Below are 20,073 nucleotides of genomic sequence, written 5' to 3'. Positions count from 1 at the left end.
GAGGACTGAACCAACTTAACATGGGTTAAACCTCAAGTAACCTAGCCCCAAATGCTACAGATTTGCAGAATATGTACACAATTACATTTCCTAGTTCTATGTAAAGTGAACTGATGGCTTATATACTATGATCAGGAATAATTTAAAGGACTGAAATTTTATTTTCTGTTTTAGACTAATTCCGTGAAGACCATTTATTTCACATTGGTTTAATATAGATATGGAAAACACGTTCCAGTAATTCTTCGCTTACCTCTCCTGTGTGGTTGAGACTCAGCTTGGGCAGTTTACTCTTCGCATTTCCAGAGTTTCCTCCATAAGCCTGACTGCTGTTAAATCCCTCTGTGGCCACTAGAGGGGGTTTAAGTTGGGGAGAGTCACTAGGCGCCTGGTCTTGGCCATCCATTGGTCGAACATACGCTGTAGGCTTCTGCTGTACAGCTATCGGCTTCCCTGATAGGTTACCAGGTGGGAATGTAGGCGTGGTCAATCCAGATGTGGGCGTGGTTAGACCTGGAGTGGGTGTTGTCAGAACTGATGTGGAAGCCAACGGGGAGGACGATGTACAGAGGTGGGAGCCTGTCTCACTTTCAAATGGGGAGGATTTAAAATATCCACCATTTTCTGCATTAGTGGAAGACTTAAAGTGGCCACCATCCATGGCAGTAGATCGAAAGTTGCCACCATCTGTAAAAAAAAAAAAAGAACACAACAATCAAAAGTCAAGACTAACCAAAGAAACACCTGTTATAACACAGCGTTGCTTAACTTTCTGCTGGCAAAACTTAATGAAGGTTGAAATGCTGAACCTCTCCCAGATGGATGTAACCAATCACAATCAAAGCAAATGATGTGTTCAACGTGCTTCTGAAATCAAATGCAAGATGTGGTTATCATAGAATGCAGATGTCAATTTTCATGAATTCCCCAAAAAGGTGACCGAGTGTGTTTGTTGCTGAAATTATTCATTCAAATGATTCATCTGTGCTCATGGCTCAAGCAAATAACAAAGAAACAGATAAAGAGACTTTTTACCAGATGACACCTGGAATTAAGGACTTTCTGAGAGGTAGGTGAGGTGTGATCCCACTTTCCTATTTAAGCCAAAGATGAAGCTAAACCTAGGATTGTATTAGCTGAGGTTAGCATAAAGGTTGTAGTGGGGGCGAGACAACTAGGCTGAATTTGAACAAAGTGTTTTAACAATTCTCAGCACTACTTTTACCAAATAATACAAACCCATTGGCCTGCTGGGCCTAAGTTAACGAACCATTTAAAAAAAAATAAACTCTAATATTAGCTCGTGCATCTTATTAGCCTACCTATTAGCCATTTTTGCATGTAAAATCACAGCTTGAAACAAATGTAAATAAGCTAAAAAAGAGACTAAAGAATCAAGTAAATGTTGCCATTTGCATGTACGTGATGGCACCAATACTCCTAAACTACTTTGGATGCAATGTGAAGCGGCCGTGACCCTTTGCAGCTGCCCATTCAGCACAAGCGCATATTAAGGTGAGTGTTTTCCTCCGAACGGGAACGAGCTGCTACAGAAACATAAATATGTTAAATAAATACGTTGACTATAGTGCAGAGAGAGCGAGGCAGGGATTTCGCAGACGGTCCATCAAAAGTCAGTTTAAGCAGCTGACATCAATTTTTATAAATGTGCATTCCTGCGCTCCTTTTATCAACTAACTTTGACTTGTGTATAATTTGCACTAACTGAGCATCTAGCATTATAGCAGGTGGATACTTATCACCATCACTGCCAGAAACCCTGCTACGCATGATATCATGTAGACATGCTAGCCTGTCTACATGATATTTTTCTTAGAGTACAGATGTGAAAGTTAAACAACCAAACGTCTTCTTTTACAGATTTTTTTTCTTGCCGACTTACCGGCGAGTGGGTGGGTTTTGGCTGGGTGGGATGAGTGCCTTCTAGAAGAAGAGGAAGAGGAAGATGATGAGGAAGAAGAAGGGCTTGAATCTTCTTTTAGACCAAGTTCATCTTTGAGTGAGCTGAACAGCTCGTCATGTCTTTGCTGCTCATCCAACAAAGACATTTTACCTCTGCTGGTGGTAGCTCCTGCTGTCACCTGCCCCTGCCCATTCTGTCCTAACCCCACAACAAGGCCTGTCCCCTGGGTGCTCTGTCCGTGGCCTCCCCTTGACCAGTCCATGGAGCTCCGGGACTTTTTGGAGTTCTGATGTGGGATTGCTGTTGATGAGGATGTGGTTGAAGGGGGTGGTTGCATTGAAGCTGTAGAGGAAGAGGGTGTATTCCCTGTCTTCTTGTCCCCACCTGTCTCTGCTCCTCCTCCTCCACCTCCTCCTCCTCCACCTGCTCCTCCTCTCAGGGCTTCGTTAAAAAGCTGGGATGGCTCTATGGCGGGTCTCTCTGTCGCTGACGTGGTCGGGGCTTGCTGCAGGTTGCTGTTCGCTGTTGTTCCTTTGGGGATTCCCACCAAGTGGCTCTGGTTGGAATGGCTGGTTAACAGGTCTTTCATTTCTTCATACGAGCCCAGCGTGTTTTGGACACGATTGGCCAATGCATCACCTTTATTAGTCTGAGAGGAGAGAAGGAAGACAAAAAAGACAAGGGGGAAGGGAGATACAGAAGAGTATTAATTAAGCCTTCCATTCTTCCTTTTTTACAGGTTTGATGAAAAGCCCTCTTTACTCATCTGGAAAAGAACAGTGAGAGATAGATAGGGTGACCACTGACCAGACATCAGGTTGAGATGATTAATTAAATACATGCCACCCATAAGAGGGTCCAGTCCAGGCTGGAGTAGTAAAATTAATGGGGCAGGAATCATTATTAGCCTGACCCCAGATTCTCAGGCATTAATGGCTTGGAGGACAGTGCACGTTTTACTGATATATGAAGGTAAAGCTCTTTAGCTTCTACCTGGTAACATGGAGATGTTCCTCAGAATAGCTCAGCAGTACCTTTGGTTTCAGTCATTGACAGATTCTTTAATGATCAAACTGCACGATTTGATCATCTGGCATTTTAAAAAGGACACGGGTAATCAGCAGCGGTTTCAGCGCTTCTATTTTAGGAACCGGATTCTTGCAAAACGTCAGGAAAGAGGAGCAGGGAAAAAGTGAAGGCCAGTAGATTTTTATCCTATCCATTGACATTTCCTTTTTCTACCAGAGTTACAAATTGTGTAGCAAATATTAATCATGAATCAAGTCTGAATTATGCAAGATCTCCAGCCTATAATTTACGTGTGACATTTCATCATGAGCTGCAGATGAATGATGAACAATGGAAACACTGAATGAGATCAATGTCGAGTGTGGCCCTGTAATTTTATTGTACAACAGTGTTGAGGTTTGCTCAACAAATTTTCTCAGGTAGTTGACAGCCTGCACTCGTCTAATCAGCCCTGTGCTAACATTAAAAGGTAGTGTCAAATAAATGTGAGGTTGAAAACAACCTTATTCTAATTTTTGAGCCAAGGTGAAACTGCTTTATTTGAAGAGCTTAATGAATTTGTGAATAATGAATATGTAAGGTGAAGGTCATAGTACCAGTATTGGAGTGCAAAACAAATATATATATATAATCCGTGTGAGGTTTCCTTATATCCTTTATTCTCCTCAGTAATGTCAGACTCTTGGCTACATGTTGTGTGGTTTTGTTTTTCCAATGCTAACAGCTTCAGTCAATAACCACATAATACTGTAATAACATGCAATGATCCATGGAGAGGTCTTATTGCTGAAGAGGGAATTGTAAGTGCTTGTGCCACTTCACAACATTACAAATTAGTATAACACCACCCCAGTATTTGCTCTAATAGAGGGCCGTGTAAGTACCATTTGATAATAATTGCTATACTGTGGTGCCCCCCTTTTTCTAATCATCACTGGTTTGACAATAGTTTATGAAGCAGGCAGAGCCAACTTTCTCCTTTTTTATTCTGACCAGTTACACAAAAATCAGGCTAAACTATTACTAACTAAAATCACCAACAACAAGAACAGGAAAAGTAAAAACCCAGCGAGGTCCATAATTATCTGGACAATGACATTTTTTGTAAAATCAAACTGTACATATATGATTGAAATGCAGACTGTTTGGGTTTGACAAAAGTATTGCATGGGCTGTTTAGGAATTATAGATATTTTTATACTTTTTTGAGAAGCTCAAAAGTGGCTTAAAAATCCGATCATCCAACAAACTCTAAGAGGAGCCAAATCACGCTGGGCTTCTGGAAAATGAAGAAGGTCAGCATCATCAAAAGGCACTAAGGACCACAGAAGATAACTTTACCAAATATATCCAGGAACAGCCTCAAAGAGGTAGGTTTATCACTGTCAAAGGCAACAATGTAGACACACCGTCATAAATGGAAAGACAGACAGTTTACAACAAGGTGCAAACTGTTGGTGCAACACTCAAGACCAGATTATACTTTTGTGAAAAATACATTTAAAGCAATTTCTGAAAATAGTCTTTGGAAAGATGAAACTGATGCTAACTTGTAGCTTAATGATGGGACAAAAAAAGTATGGAGAAGGAAAGGAACGCTTCACAATCTGAAAGCACCCCACATCATGTGTCAAACACAGTGGAGACCACGTTTTGTCATGGGCATGTATGTCTGCCAGAGCTATACTCTGCTCAGATTCAGCCAAATGTCCTGATTGGACAGCTTGGATCAGAAGTAATTATATGTGCTGTACTGGCAGTTCACCAAAATACCAACAATGTGTAGCCCAGTGGGGATGGTGCTCCGTGGGTAGGTAAAATGCTCATTCGTTGAAAAGCTATTGGCAGAAAAGGAAAAAGAAAAAACGTGACTTCCATCTTTCCAGATAACACAGGCTCTAAGCGAGCACATTTAAGCATCTTTAAAGTCTAAGCTAACCAGCAACAAGAGTAGCTCATTTATGGTGGTTGCACATATTTTAACACTGTCCCCTGGTGTCACACATGGTACACTCCTACAGCTCTACACAGGACCAATGAATAACCAGCACCCAACCATCTTTACTGAACATCTCTGGTTACACTAATATAGAGGTTAATAGAACTGATTCTTATGATTGTGTGTGTCACAAAAAACGTCAACTCGAACCTATGCGAGTGGAAGGACCATTCATCTCTTCGTCACTTCACTGTATCCTTCAGTTTTAGACTCTAACAAAGCAGGAAAACCATGGAAATACCGAAATTAAACAGGGCAAAGAATCAAGCCTTATTTACAAAAGATTAACGCAAAAAAGGACAGAATTGCATTCAAATAATCTGAACAGATGTAATTTCTGTGTGCGCACACTCACACACTGGCACGCAAACACTACACACCGTGAAGTTAGCTGTGAATAAATTAGCCCATCTCTTCTCCATCTCGGGCTCATGAATAAAAGATCTGGTGGCTGAAGAGGAACAGAAAACACATTTACAGAGAGGCAAAATGGAAAACAGAGGAGAAGGAGAGGATGAATACCTATGTGCGTATGAATGTGTGTGTATGAATAGATCATCCCAAATAGCTGCTAACAGCATAACACTCTTTAACAGGATTAGAAGAGGGATTAGCTAATAGCTGACAGAGAGAATGAATACTGGAGAGAGGGAGAGAGAAAAGACAGAGGCAGAGTGATGGACAAACGGGAGATACGCAGGTACAGAGAGAAAACAGAGACTGGTGGTGGACAAAAAAAAAGCAAAAATGAAGGCGAGTGGAGCCTGGAATTACTAAAGTTCTACAAATTGTATACATGATGATCATAAAGTGATGATACTGATCTATAGGCTGCAGTTCAGCACATTCACACAGATGAAGTGCAGCAAGGTTGCACTGGTTAAGCCAGTATGAAGTAAAGCCAGCATTGAAAAAATGAAATGTTTGTGTGTTAAATAAATCAGAAGAAAAAAGTAGCAAACTGTGGGAAAGCCATTTTCAACTTCAGCAGAGAGACGCAGACCTAAGACACACATGCTTAACATAACATCAGGGAAAATAGAAACAGGAGATGGGACACGGGCATAACTAAGAAACAAATACAGAGGACATGACGGGCTGGGGAGAACACACATGACAGATGGGGAAGACATGGAATGAGACACAAGGGGAATTTAATAAACAATGAGCTATAACAGGGGAACCTAGGCAATATAGAATAACCTCAAGGCTAACTCAATGAACTTAAGCCTAAATAATACAAAATAATATTAAAATACAAGAAAACTCAAATGACCCTGGACCATGAGAAATATTTATAGAAAAACAATATTTATAAGAACTTTAATACTTAAAAATTGAATTTTAAGAGTTTTTCTATGCTCGAGCATGAAGATGAAGGTTGGTCACTAGCAGACCTTACAGGCTGAATTTGCTTAGGTAGCCTAACCTGATTTGTTAATCAACAGTATCCTTTGCTCGCATTGGTCATCTCTTTAGCTTGAAATTGAGAAAAGTTTAACTCACAACCCACCCGCTCCGTCACCTATTGTCAGTTGCAGTTTCATTGACTTTCTGTGGTCTCTGATTGATGCTTGTCGCTTACAGTGTGAATGCCCGTTTAGGAGTGAAAGAACGTCTCATTCATATCTATGTCAGCTACCATGCAGTGAATGTGCTGTGCCTCAGCCACTCACTGAACAGAGTGCCAACAATGACACTGTTCTGGAGAGGGCCACAGGCAGAAGCTGCATATTTAGCTTAAAGCTACAGATAAAAAAAGAAAGAAAGAAAAGCTACAGACACCAAGACATCTTGGAAAAGAGTCAAATCCAGGGATATCTGTGCAGTATTTTGCACTGAAAATTCAAAGCCATATTCTTGTGGGACCTTTAAAGTGAAGAACTATATATAGCTGATGAAATGTATGGTATCCGGTCATTAAGTGATGACGTGACGAATCCTACTTCCGGGCCAAAAGTAGTCTGCGTTTAATATGGCTTTTGTGTTGTTAACATGTTTAATGTTTTGTATTTTCTTCTATTTAATCTCAAAAAGCTCCTAAAACAGTCAGTGATCACTGCTGACCTCCCTCGGCTTTTATTACCGCTAATCATTTATTTAAGCTCAGTTTTTAAAACCTTAGGATGTAACTACAGCCCAGCCCATGCAGCAGTATATGAATGACTAACCTCGTATTGTGGATGGATTATCTCAGTTGTTCTCCTGGCTGAAGTTTGGTCCTTTTACAAGCATCCTGCCATGCGATTACATTTGTTCCTGACCACCGAGAACACTCACGTTAACTTTTATCGAGTGGAAAAAAAGTTAGCTTGTTTATATTATGCTAACATAGCTGTGTCGCTAGCGGTCACGTAGCACATCATTATATACCAGCTAGCCCAACTTCAGTAACGCTACAAACGTCACTGCTGTTTAGTTTTCTGTCTTCATTTATGTTGGAAGTGATAACAGAGCTGTACGTTTTAATTTGTTTCCAAAACCCCGCAGTCAGGACATGCTATATTGTATTTAGATAGAAGCTAGCGAGCTAACTTCCTGCTAACTTCTAACTTCGTTAAATGTCATAAATTCCGTTTTCATGGATGCCTGGATGTTAAACTCAATTGTTACACCTGGTAGAGCAGAACGCTGATCATTTTATTAAAGATGAAAGACTTTAGACAGTTTTTCAACTCTCAGTAATGCCATAGTGATCGTTTGATATATGGACCTGCAGCGGAGTTTAGGCCCAGACACGGCTAGTGACGTCAGACTGAACCACCGGATTACTGTTCTGACTTACACTCTTCTTCTACAGTTTAAATCTACCAAATCTAAAACAAAAACATTTCAGATTAAACAGGCTTCCTTTTAACAGGCCGCAAAATTAAAAGTACCTGCAAAAATACAAGCAGGAAGCAGAGCAAGCAAATGTACTGATTAAATTAATCAAATCACGACACTTTTAACTACTTATTGCAGACAGCAAGGCGGTGTCTAAAATTTCCGCCTTCCTTCCCACAGACCAGCCCGCACTGATCTTTGTACTCTCCCCACACATGAATCTTGACCTCACCTCAGCACCATTAATTAGCTGGAAACAATTAGTTGGAGTGTGAAGACAGTTAAGATTGGATTCATTATCAGAACAACCTCTCATTTGCTTTGCACTGGCCCCGAACCGCGAGCGGCGTCTTAGTGAGAAGACCTTGTGTCCTCTGAGTTCAGACGCAGCAGCGCTTAAACACGTTCTGTCAGGATTCAAAGCCAGTCTGTCCCAAGGTCGATACACTTCGCAGCATAACCAAGTGTTGAAGTGCTTGGTGGTAGCAAATGAGAGTTAACAAACCAAAATCAATTTTATACACAGGGGCATTCGAGTGGCCGTGGACTTCATGCGTGGCTGCTTCACTTTCTGCTAAAAAACCCCCAAAAATCTCTGAAGCGCCTCAGAAGATCAAGACCTTAAACACAAGGGCATTAAACTTCATTCCACTGGAGAAGAGCGTGGTTATACTAAAAATGAATGGTACAAAACATCTTTGGATAATTGCTGATTAGCCGCATCAATTCCTTTCAACTGATTGTTTCATATGACGCTAAATCACAGAGCAGTGCTGCTGCTGTAGAGGGGAGTCGCCCGTCCTCATGATTAAGATGTCGTAAATTCACTCCATGCCCAAATGAATTTCTGGTGTCCAGTACATCCACTTCTCCTTCCATGGAGATCAATCAAAAACTTAACAGCGAAGTATTAAAACTGTCTCCGGAACAGCAATGAGGGAGCACTCGGCGCAAAGTCTCAGCTCAGCCACAGCCAGTGTTAATGTTTTCTCACATTTTTTTCACACTTTAGAATAAGTGACAGGCAGAGCTGGAGCTCACACGTGCCTAGCTACTGCAGGAGCCATGCTAATGTCTCATTTAGCAACACCTGTACAGAGAACGCTACAAAATCACGCAAAACACAACGGGAATAGGAAGAACGAAAACAGAAATAGGAAAAAACAGATTTCCAAAAGCACAAGTGTTTCTGGGGAGACAATAACGCGACGGACCAGTTGCAGGAACCAATATGCTAAGAATTACGCTGGGAGACACGTGGAATAAGTGGAGGATCTATGAGTTTTGTGAGGAAAGAGAGGTAAGTGTGTTAGCCTAACTATTAGCCTAAATCTGTCATCAGTATTATATGAATCATGAGATTAAAACACACTTACCTGGCAGGTTTTGGTTCCTGCAACTGGTCCGTCGGGTTATTGTCTCCCCAGAAACACTTGTGCTTTTGCAAATCAGTTTTTTCCTATTTCTGTTTTCCCTATTTCCGTTGTGCTTTGTGTGCTTTTCCAGCATTTTTCTTATTCCTGGTGTTTTCTTAAGTTGCAGTCTGTTTGGCCTCTCAGGGCCACCGTATCTTTCCTTCCTGCTGCTGTCAGACTTCACAACAACGACTTTGCAGCTGACCAAACACACACAAGTGCACTTATCGTTTTCTGACAACATTGCATTTTATTATGTTGTATATAGTATTTTATTCTATTCCTTTGTTTACAGTATCTGATACTTATTATTTTATTCTATTCCAGGGTTTTTTCTTAATTTTTGCTACTGTAACGTTGCACTCTCCACTTTCTGCTGTAACAAAACAAATTTCACATGTGTGGGACTAATAAAGGTTATCTTATCTTTAAATACACTTCCTATGGAAAAGTGTTACTTGCATAAAACCCCCTGAAATTTCTCTCATTTAACATGAAAAACTGTGTTTAACAACAGAAATGACCTTAAATACAGACACTGTTTTCTGTGTTTCTCTGTGACCAGACTTCCCAACACCCTGTCACCCAACAACACAGAGAAAAATTCAACAGTCAACCAAGCTGTTGAGCTTTGTGTGTGATTCTAAAATGGTTAAAATAACATCCCAAAAAGCATAAATGAGTAATTATCTGCTTGTTAACCATCAGTTAACCTTACTTTATAGGGTTCTCCAAACAAGTTGAATCCAGTAGAGAACAAGTCCTCATCCTGTTGGACCTCCTGGTTCCTCCTCTCCCACTCTCTCCTCTTCAGAGCGCTGCGCTCTGACTCCAGATGACTGGAAAGGCACAAAGAGAAAAGCTAGTTAGCATCCCCCCTCTGAGGCGACACATGGCCTGCCACAGTGGTTTTTAATGAGTATTGCTTACAAGTAGTATTTGGAGCTGCAAAGAGCATTGGCTGAAATTCTTTGTTTTGAACAGACTAGCGGGGAAGCTGGTAAAGGAAAATAGCAGGCTAAGTCATGTGATTATATCGTGTGAAAATGACTCAAGTTCCAGATAAACAAGGAGGAAAATAAAAAACCTAAACCCTGACATGAGTCTTGAGGTAAGAGTAAAAATGTAACATTCAGAATTGTAAGAAAAAGGTTTTCAAAACAGTTTCCCACGTCGACATGGGAAACGCAGTTTATGATTTACCTAACTATGAACACGTAGCAGTTGTGGATGAAATGTTTGTACTGGTAGTTTTAAAACTGAGGAGTGTGTTCGTTGCCTCTTTGAGCAGCTCACGGGGTTTAAATTGTTATTTTTACTTAACTTCTGAATGAATTCCAGGAGTCTTTGGGTCGCTTTGCAAACTCTAAAATCTAACAAACCTGACTCACCTGCACCGTTTGGTTCAAAAGGAAAACATCTGATCAGCCAAGGTTATATATGCCAGAACTGTTGTGTGGCAGGTCTAGCACAGCAATTCTTTCTCTTCTTTTAAGTCCATATTTATATATCTACATATTTACTGCAAAACTTTGAAATCTGAAAGAACTACACTACAAACTCCAGTAGTGTGGGGCTAGGAGGGAATCCTACAACCTGCTTGCCTACCTACACTTACATTATATATATTCTAAACAAGCGTGACTATATAGGAAAGTTAGACTAACGTAACATTAACTGGATGGCACTGGAGGGGCAGTCAGAGATGGTTCAGGGAAAATCAGACAAATCTATTAGAAAAATAAATCATATCTAAAAGTGGTTTAAAATTCATTAGGATTCATGGCTGCTTTGTGACAACGTGAAGCAAATGATTATCATGTTTTTGTCTAAGTTTCCAAAGTAAAGCAGTGAGGGAAGATGGTGCGCGCAGTTTGTTGCTTTGCTTATATGTTCATACTGCATGTCAGTGATAATTACAATGATGCTTTGAGGAGGACAGGCCTGTTTTTCCAATAAAAAAAAAACGATTCAGCCACTCCATCCACCCACCCTTAGCCAAACCCCTGCTGGACATGTTACTCTACATGAATGCTCACTAAGAAATTATGTCACCCTAAAACTACGCGTTGTTTTTTTAAATAGATAAAATAAAGACATAATTAGGTGCTGGAAGATACATTTGCCAACTTTGGACAGAGCTAAATGTTCCCCCGACTGTCCATCTGATGCAATGCTAATCCAATTACCTCCAGCCGCCTCCAGCTTAATACTTTCAAAGAAATCAAACAGTATTTCCAAAAACATTTAACTCCTCCTTTGTACAGCCTGTGTCATCTTTGTGAAAAGCTTTAGGGACGACTGAGTCAACAACAATAAATAATACAATTAAATGAAATTCTGAGTGACGATCATTATATACAGGCATAAGGCGTAACACACACACACAGACACTCACAAATAATGAAGGCATGAGCAATAAATAGTCTGCTTCCTCCTCAGTATCAACCCTTTTTTTCAGATTTCTATTTCCAGTGAGTTTAATGCTGTGATGTAACATATGCTTTTAGCTGGCTAGTTTCATTCATGAGTGCATTCATTTTTAACACAGGTGAGCCCAGTGGGGATTGTGCTCCTAATCCAGGCAGTGTTTACGACACGCTATACCCACTGAAGCACTTGAAAGGACGGATACATTTATTTCCTGCTACAGCATCTTTGGATGGCTCCCAATCAAATCAGCTTTTAATCTTCAAACGTTCCCACAGAACGTACGATTGCTGGATTCGTGTGATTTAAAGTATGAAAACATTTAAAAAGGAGACAGCTGACTGTAAACAGGGACAGAAATGATTAGAATCAAAGGGGTTTGGTCTGTGGGGAGCAAAGGGGGCGGCGGTGAACCTCAGGTTTTTGGGACATTTTCGTTGCGTAACCATGTATTTTTAGAAAAAAATCTTTTACTGCACAGTTCCCAATTCACTCTGCCCTCCTGAACTTTCTTTAGTCACCAGCCCCCACTGAGAATTCTACAAGCTGGCAGCCAAACTGGAATCCCAGAGGCACAAAGTAATGTGTGAGAGTGTTTGTGAATACATGTTATGCATAAGCCCGTGGCCTGCTGACCCAGGAAAGGGCATCCTGTTTTACCACATCCACTGCAGAGAGATGAGACAGGCTGGCTAATTAGTGATCAACACAATTAAAAGAGACTTTCCTCTTTTTTTCCCATTACCAGGCCTTGCCTTCAACATTTCATCTATCAGCAAGATGTGAGTGGGAGGGAGAAAGAGCAGAGAGGCAATGAGAGGAAAGAGAGAGGGAGAAAAAAAAATTGGAGACCCAGGGGAGAGAAAAAGACCCAGTTTCAGGGCAACAGACAGTTTCTTTAAAAGGAAAGAAAAATAAGAGAATGATGAAAGACAGAGCGGAGGGATGGGGAGAGGAAGGTAAGATAGGAAGAAGGGAGGAGCAAAGAGGAAGCTAGAGCAGTGGGAATTTCAGATGAAATGATTGACAGGTTAGGTAGGGGTGTGTGTGAGTGGATTGGGGGGATGCAGCGACAGAAATGTACGTAGATGTGATCATTGTGTGAGCTAGCACTGCTGGTTGACATGTACGTTGTCTGTCAGCGCAGAGAGATAACTGACAGAGCTGTCACGACCACAAACACACACGTATGGAGCACGCACACAGAAGCACACAGCCCCCACGTGACAGATCGCTGTCTCCGTCTGTCACACACCAGACATTCACACGAAGGGAATCGGGTCAGACGAGGTAATTAACACATCCAGGATTTATTTCCCAGCATGTGGCAGGGCTACAGAGCTACCTGTCACATACGGGTTGGCCGAGGCTTTTATGGCTCACACCTTCCTTCCTTCTTACAGGCCGGTTGCACGAGAGGTCACAATCCCCCATCTTTCCTTCAAGTACAGCTCAAATGCAATTTTTCCAAGTATGTTTTCTGTCATATTGAGAAGTTCTGATCAAGGTGATACATGTTCGACTGTTATTTTTCTAACAAATTTGTTTTTCATGAGTCATTTGTAGCTAGCATGTGTCACCTCTAAAGTAGGCCTGTTGCCAAGGCACCTGTGGATGTTTTGGGGAATTAGATGCAAAAGCTTTGAATCACTGTTTGCTAAATAGAAAATGTTCTCAAGTAAACTGTGCTAGACAATATTCACATCAACAGGGGAGACCTTTGTTTTTTTCTCGAGTGAGTCTGTGCATTCAAGTATTTCGTTATTTAGCAAGTTAATGTTATAACTAGCAAGCTGAGAGGCATCGATCTGAGTTACAAAGTATAGAGAAGAATAAAAATGACGTGTGCTCTGCAGTCTTAAAAACTTCAGACATGTAAAATCTGTGCAAATATTTAATTCCAAATATTGTAGCCATTCACACCAGCCACATAATTTTGCTCGTGTGAATTTGCAGTCTCTTAAGCTCTGGACCGAGACATCTCCTGATATTGACTTGACTTTTTTCACAATGCATTGAGGCTGAAATATCCACAAAAACGAGTTTCAGTGTGTATATATAATTTACACAGGAAGTTCAGATCAGAGAGAATTTGAAATTTTCTTTTGCTTTTTCACAAAACACTCAGTGTATATGGGGCTTGAGCAAGACATGGATAAGTAAGATAAAAAGGAAAGAAAAACTGCCAGAAGAATCTATAGTGACAACTATTCAATTCAATTCAATGCAATTTTATTTATATAGCTCCAAATCACAACAACAGTCGCCTCAAGGCGTCCTATAACGTACAGTAGATTGTACAATAATAGATACAGAGAAAAACCCAACAATCATATGACCCCCTATGAGCAAGCACTTTGGCAACAGTGGGAAGGAAAAACTCCCTTTTAACAGGAAGAAACCTCTGGCAGAACCAGTCTCAGGGAGGGGCGGGGCCATCTGCTGTGATTGGTTGGGGTGAGAGAAGGAAGACAGGATAAAGACATGCTGTGGAAGAGAGACAGAAGCTGTGTCCAAATTCATGGGCTGCATCCTCCTGAGGCCGCATTTGTAGACCGATTACGTCACAGCGACGCACCGAAGGCTGTCCAAATTCGTAGACTCCTCTGAATGCAGCCGAGAAATGCGTCCTCCTTTTCCCCAAATTTGAAGGATGGGTCGGGTGTGTCCTTCGTGGCCCACCATATCCCAGAATTCAAACTCCAGTTTCCAACAATGGTGGCCGCTACTTTTAAGTTTTAAAATTACTCTTATTAATCTTTCTGGGTCACAAAATAAACGTTTAACATATTTTCAGGCGAGAATGTGGGTGTGTAAACTTCAAATATCTGCTCGGTTTATCAAGATATTGCAAATTTGCAAAAGTGCTTTGACGTTTTCGGAGACGTCTGTTACCCACCAGCTCGATAGCTAGCCGAGAGCTCGAGGGTCACTGAAGCCGCCAAGCACATCATTTTCAGATCACCGCGGTCTTTTGCTACTCAGGTTAAACGTAATATGTGTCACTTAGACAACCTAAAATTTTTATTGTTTGTCTTTTTTTCAGTGTTTTATTTGTTCGTGAGTAAATCAGTTTGGCTGAGATTAAAGTTATTAGATTAGATTAGATAAAATAAAACTTTATTAATCCCCCGGGTGGGTTCCTCCTTGGTTTTTACAAAGCTGACTAAACGTCAAACAGAAAACTGATTAAACAGAAGTGTGAGATGGTCGAGAATTTACGCCAGTGTCCTGTTATATTTTAGATAGCAAGGAGCAGACGGACGAGTCTATTAAACTCCACCGAGACAGCAGTGATGCTAATCAGAAGGCTGGACCGTCCAATTTCCCCAGCTGTTTACTTCTGGCCTACCCGACCTTCTCAGGACCCGGCCTTCGCGGTCTACATGGGCCGGGTCCTCAGGAGGATGCAGCCCATGAATTTGGGCACAGCTAGAGATTAATAACAGATATGATTCAATGCAGAGAGGTCTATTAACTTTCCGTGTGGAAATGCATTTTGTGCTAGCTAATAATCGTCCAAATAAAATAAATCCAACTTGCACATAAAAACATTTATTCTTGAAAATTGGCTGTGATGATGTTTTCATAAATACGCCCAAAACGGTTTTATCCACACACAGTTATATTTACTCTAATTTAAGCTGCTGAAAATTCAATTAGATTTTTTTGTGCATCTTCGTGCTCGCTTTTTGACCGTATCAGAACACTGTTGTCAGTGCTCTGTTGTTGCTGTTGTCTGCACTTTAGATGAATAACAGTCAACTACAGACTTTTCAAAAAATTAAAGGAAGACTGGAAGAAAGAAAGATGGATGATGGACGTAGAGATTGATTGGATTGGTGGGGATTACTAGCGGTGGAGATATCAGCAGTGGGCATACTGTCGATGTTGATATTTTCTGTGAATGAAAATGTAGTGACGCCAGCTTTCTTTCCAAACACTCCCGATTCCCTTGCGTGTGTGTGTGTGTGTGTGTGTGTGTGTGTGTGCGTGCGTGTGCATGTGTCCTGAAGTAATGCTGATAGTCAGAGTAAGCTCTGGGAATTTAATCTCAGCAGAGCTATGCTGTTCTCCCCTGATAACTGAACATACACACACAGCAAATGTCTCTAACTGAGGCTCATCACCCTCTCATTTACTTTTACAGAACAGAATTTCAGTATCGCTCTCTCCCTTCTTCAGCAATTTGCCACAGTGCCCTTTAGCAAGGAACTGAACCTGCAACTCAGCAGGCTGTAGGCGCAGGCAGCTGCCCAGTGGAAATGTGCTTTCTCTCCTTGATAAACGAAGGTTAATCACAGGGTTTATCACAGACATAAGGGGATATGCAGCTGTAAGCACTAATAGAATTTATTAGATGAAGAATGAAGCTGACAGATTTGCTGTAACACTGAATTTTACTGAATGTGAAAATGTGCACAAAGATGTTTGGCTTTATTTATCATCTTATATTACTTAATGTGGAACCCGTACTTTAAATGCCAATAAAAACTGAACACTATTTCCAACACACGGCACAGCAGCTGAAGCTGGTCGGTGGTTTGAGTTCAACAGGGGTTGAGGTTTCTGTGTTCTGTCATCAGTAGCAAGAAAAGCTCCAGTCTGCGAATGTCATCAAGAGACTTTCTGGGGCTGCTTCATTGAAAATCAACTGGAGCCCGACTTTGCGGACTCATGCTGCATTTGCGTCTTATGGGAATATCTGTCAGAGCAGTTCAAGGCAGCCATTTGGAAATATATTCTAACTCATTCGAAGCCATTAAGACATTTTGAGCAAAGCTCTCTGTACATTTCGGTCATGTGAAATCAGCCTTTTCTCCAGTCAGTTTTGTGCAGATGCTGTGGCATTTTATAGTTTACGTCATATCCTTCCTTCCTTTAATTGTGTTTTTTTACATTAAATAGTGTCTCGTGTAGCTCAAAGTGTAGAACGGCCACAGTACTGGACAGTACTCAAAGCAGCAGCATACAGTTAGGGTTGTTACAGACGATGCCTTCGATCTCGTCTATAGGCTTTTACACTTGACACATTATTTCTCCATTGATTTGTTCAAGTTCACGCAGCCTGCTTAAACCTTCTCCACATGATATTTGTAGTACTGCTGATTTAACTCTCTGAGGTCCAACTTATCGTCACTGATGACCGTAACGCTAACCTCATGCTAACAATATATATAACAGTTGTTCTTTTAAAAATGCTCTCTCAAGTCTTGGGGATAAGGAGACAAAAATTAATAAATAAATAAATAAAAAACAACATTACATAACTAGACTGCATTGAAACATCCACATCCTTCCAAAAAACTACGTTTTGCTTGATTGTCTCCCAAACGTAGTTTAGGGATCCAGGACTAATGTTGGGAACATTAGACGATGACGTAGACATCAGAGGGTTAACGATGGTCTATAAGCTGTTTCTACAATTGACAGTCCCTATTACAATGATTTGTTCAAGCTGACGCAGCTTGGTTAAACTTGCTCCACATGTTACTTTTAGCATTGTTGATTTAACCCTCTGAGGTCTAACTCAGCAGCAACCCCCGGGCCGTCCGTGAGTTGTTTGGTACCAGGCTGCAAGAGTTGAGTCTCGGGTGTGAAATTTGTGGTTTTCAGGGTTTTTATCGTTAACTCAGCTTCCCTGGGTCGTTTCCCGTGTTGCAGTTGTGTGTCTTATTCTAAAAGAAATATTTACGTGTTACCATAGCGACCAGAGAGGAGGATGTTACTCTCAATGTTGTTGGTGCATTTCAGGAGGTCACTGCTAATAAAGTTACACAATTACACAGTGAATTCACGTTTATTATTATATTTTCAAAATAGCACAGTTTTTGTCTTGGTCGTATCATTTTATTTTGTTGTCTTTATCCGTGACACCTTAAAGGCCGGTCCATGAAAATATTATCTGACATTAAACGATCCATGGCGCAAAAAAGGTTGGGGACCGCTGGTCTAACTTATCAATGACGACCCCAACTCTAACCCCATTCTGTCGCTCTTTTAAAAATCTTCATGGGAATCAGGGAACAGAGAAATAGTCATTTGAAGTAAATGTAAACATTTGTCCACAAAAGTACATTTTTCTTTGTCTCACAGGATCAGGGCTACGGTTGGGGACATCAATCCCAATCATGTAGACATCAGAGAAATAATTTTGATGTAAGTTTTTAGGCCGAAGTTTCTCGCTCAGCATCATCACAGCAACTTGATAGTTTATTCCAACCAACCTGCAAAAACTATTCGCTGTAAATGGCAGATTCCTCGACAACCAGCGACTCTCATTGCTTCACCCAGATTGGTTAAACCGAACAGTGCAAGCTCTAAGACATCTTCAGCTTCAGCTGAACTCTATAACAGAAGTGAGCGCTGGAATTTTTTTGTTCCAGTGAGTGTAAAATCCCCCTGTCACCGTACACAATGGAGCTTTGTTTGTGTTCACAAAAGTGTCGAACACGACTGCAAAACCGGCGAGGGATTCTGTTTTCATTTTACTTCAAAGTTTTAACCCACGCTTTTATCATTGACACCTCTGCGAGTAATGAAGTCATTACGACAATTTGCTTTAAAATAAATCATCGTATTAATCTATTGCGCCTAGAAATTAAATGCCGCCGATAATTACACCTTTAGCTCGAGTGGTGGTGTAAAATGCCCGTCATATTTTTATTCTTTGTATTTTATTTAACCTGCATTTAACCAGGCAGCTCAATTAGGAATAAACCCTTCAATGCATTTGTGGCGTGTGTGTGGGAGACAGCGAGGGAATGAGGGGGTAGAACGAGTGTTTTGGAATGACAGGGAGAAGTGAGGGGGATAATGAGAGGAGGAGGAAGAGGAGGAGAGGGGGAAGGAGAGAGGAATAGCTGTCAGGCAGCAGACAAAAGCTTTGTTTGAAGTGTCAGTTCAACGACGCATTTTTTTGTGTGCATGTGTGTGTGTGTTTTCAGGTTTGGGTGCTCATTCAGACGGCATTAGACATCAGAGGAATATCAGCAGGCATTCCTGGATAAATAGAGGAGAAGAAGATCATCCAGGATGCCATCAATGCAAAAATGTACAGCTTTCAGGTTTCTGTATGTGGACAGACGGGAAGAAGGACGATATCAGAAATCAGTTTTTATTTCATGTTTCTGTGTGTGTTTGATATGAGAGCAGGTATTCTAATGAGACAAAGCCTTAAATGCATTGTTACCTTCTGGGTTTGTTTTCATGCACATCACACGAACCCGTGTACGTGACACTGATGGACAGAGCAAGAACATCAGAGGACCCTGCTGCTTTGTTCTTTCGTGCACACAGGCACACAAATGTATAGAAATCACACATTAACTCAAAGAGTTCTCCTATTTACATATGTACACATTTTCAAAGCGTTTCTTCCTTTTCTTTTGTTGTGTGGGTAGAAAAAAAAGTGCCGTCAACTCGCATGTTCTAATCATGTGTTTATTTCGGAAATAGCAAATGGGACATCTGAGGCTGAAAGTAAAACTGTGTTGATATCAGTTACAATTCCCAAGACTTTGCGTCACAGCTAGCCATTTTAGAAGCCTAGCTCTGTTGCTACCAAAATGTCTCTTTGTTAGGACAAAATGAATAAGAAAAAAGAAGTTCTGGTAGAAAAACTAGCGGCTACTAGCTACTGTGGTAGCTAGCACTGTTGGTGCACAATAACAAGGTTCCTGGTTTGAAAGCTGCCTGGGCCTTTTTTGTGTGTGGCGCTTGAATGTTTAACCTGTACCTGTGTGGGTTTTCTCTGTGAACTTAAACTTCCTCCCACGTGTTACAAAGACGTCCACGTTAGATTAATTGGTGAATCTAAATTGGCTATGCAAACAAGCTAGTTAGAATGCTTGATATGCTTTCACCATTGGTTATGTGGTGTGGCTGCCCCTGCTTGCTGTTAACATGGTCAGAAAATATTAAATTACAAATATGATGTTCTACTTTGCTTGTTTTACTAAGGTGGTTATTTTACTGTCAGTTTGTAATGAGAGGACAGTGATGGCATGTTCACAGTACTTTTTAACGTGTATGTGAGTGTTTCTTCATTAGTGCCCTCTTTTCAAAACAGCATTTTGTGGATTTTATAGCAAAAACTAAAAGTCTCTACTGCATTTCCCAGTCATTTATGGTCAAGCTTTGTGTGTTGTGTATGTGTGTGGTGAGGTGTGTGTGTGTGGAGGCAAAATGGGGAGAAGATAGCAACAGGAGCTGATGACAACTCGTTAGTCTACTTTAAGTGCATTAACAGCTTCTCATCGTGCGCACTGGGGGTGGTGTCACCCCTGCCAACCACCTGCAGTTGATCTAACGGAAAAACTGGCATTACTAAAAAAATAAATAAATAGTGTTTTACCTTCTCTTTAGCTGTGGAAACAGAAAAAAATCTACATCTGTGGGACTGATTACTTCATTATTTGCTTATTTTATGATCTGTCATGTTGATTTTT

At 40.9% G+C, this 20,073-nt stretch overlaps 1 protein-coding gene across 4 annotated transcripts in view; it reads right to left on the bottom strand.

Moving 5' to 3' along the window:
• aff2 (AF4/FMR2 family, member 2) overlaps nt 1-20,073 on the bottom strand; it is a 209,306-nt gene that overhangs the window by 138,968 nt on the left and 50,265 nt on the right. For 2 of the 4 annotated variants that reach the window (XM_080900657.1, XM_080900656.1), the window contains exons 2-4: nt 9,912-10,032; nt 1,904-2,573; nt 254-687 (exon numbers count right to left, since the gene is read on the bottom strand). In XM_080900657.1, the coding sequence (XP_080756783.1) occupies nt 254-687; nt 1,904-2,573; nt 9,912-10,032 (1,225 nt within the window). Of the gene's footprint in view, nt 1-253; nt 688-1,903; nt 2,574-8,087; nt 8,880-9,154; nt 9,314-9,911; nt 10,033-20,073 lie in introns of those variants that run through there. The other 2 variants (XM_080900658.1, XM_080900659.1) reach the window with 2 other exon arrangements.

The sequence above is a fragment of the Rhamphochromis sp. 'chilingali' genome (assembly GCF_963969265.1).
Source record: "Rhamphochromis sp. 'chilingali' genome assembly, chromosome: 13".
NCBI lineage: Eukaryota > Metazoa > Chordata > Actinopteri > Cichliformes > Cichlidae > Rhamphochromis > Rhamphochromis sp. 'chilingali'.
Note: the sequence above shows the minus strand (reverse complement) of the source record. Positions and strands in the feature narration are given on the sequence as shown.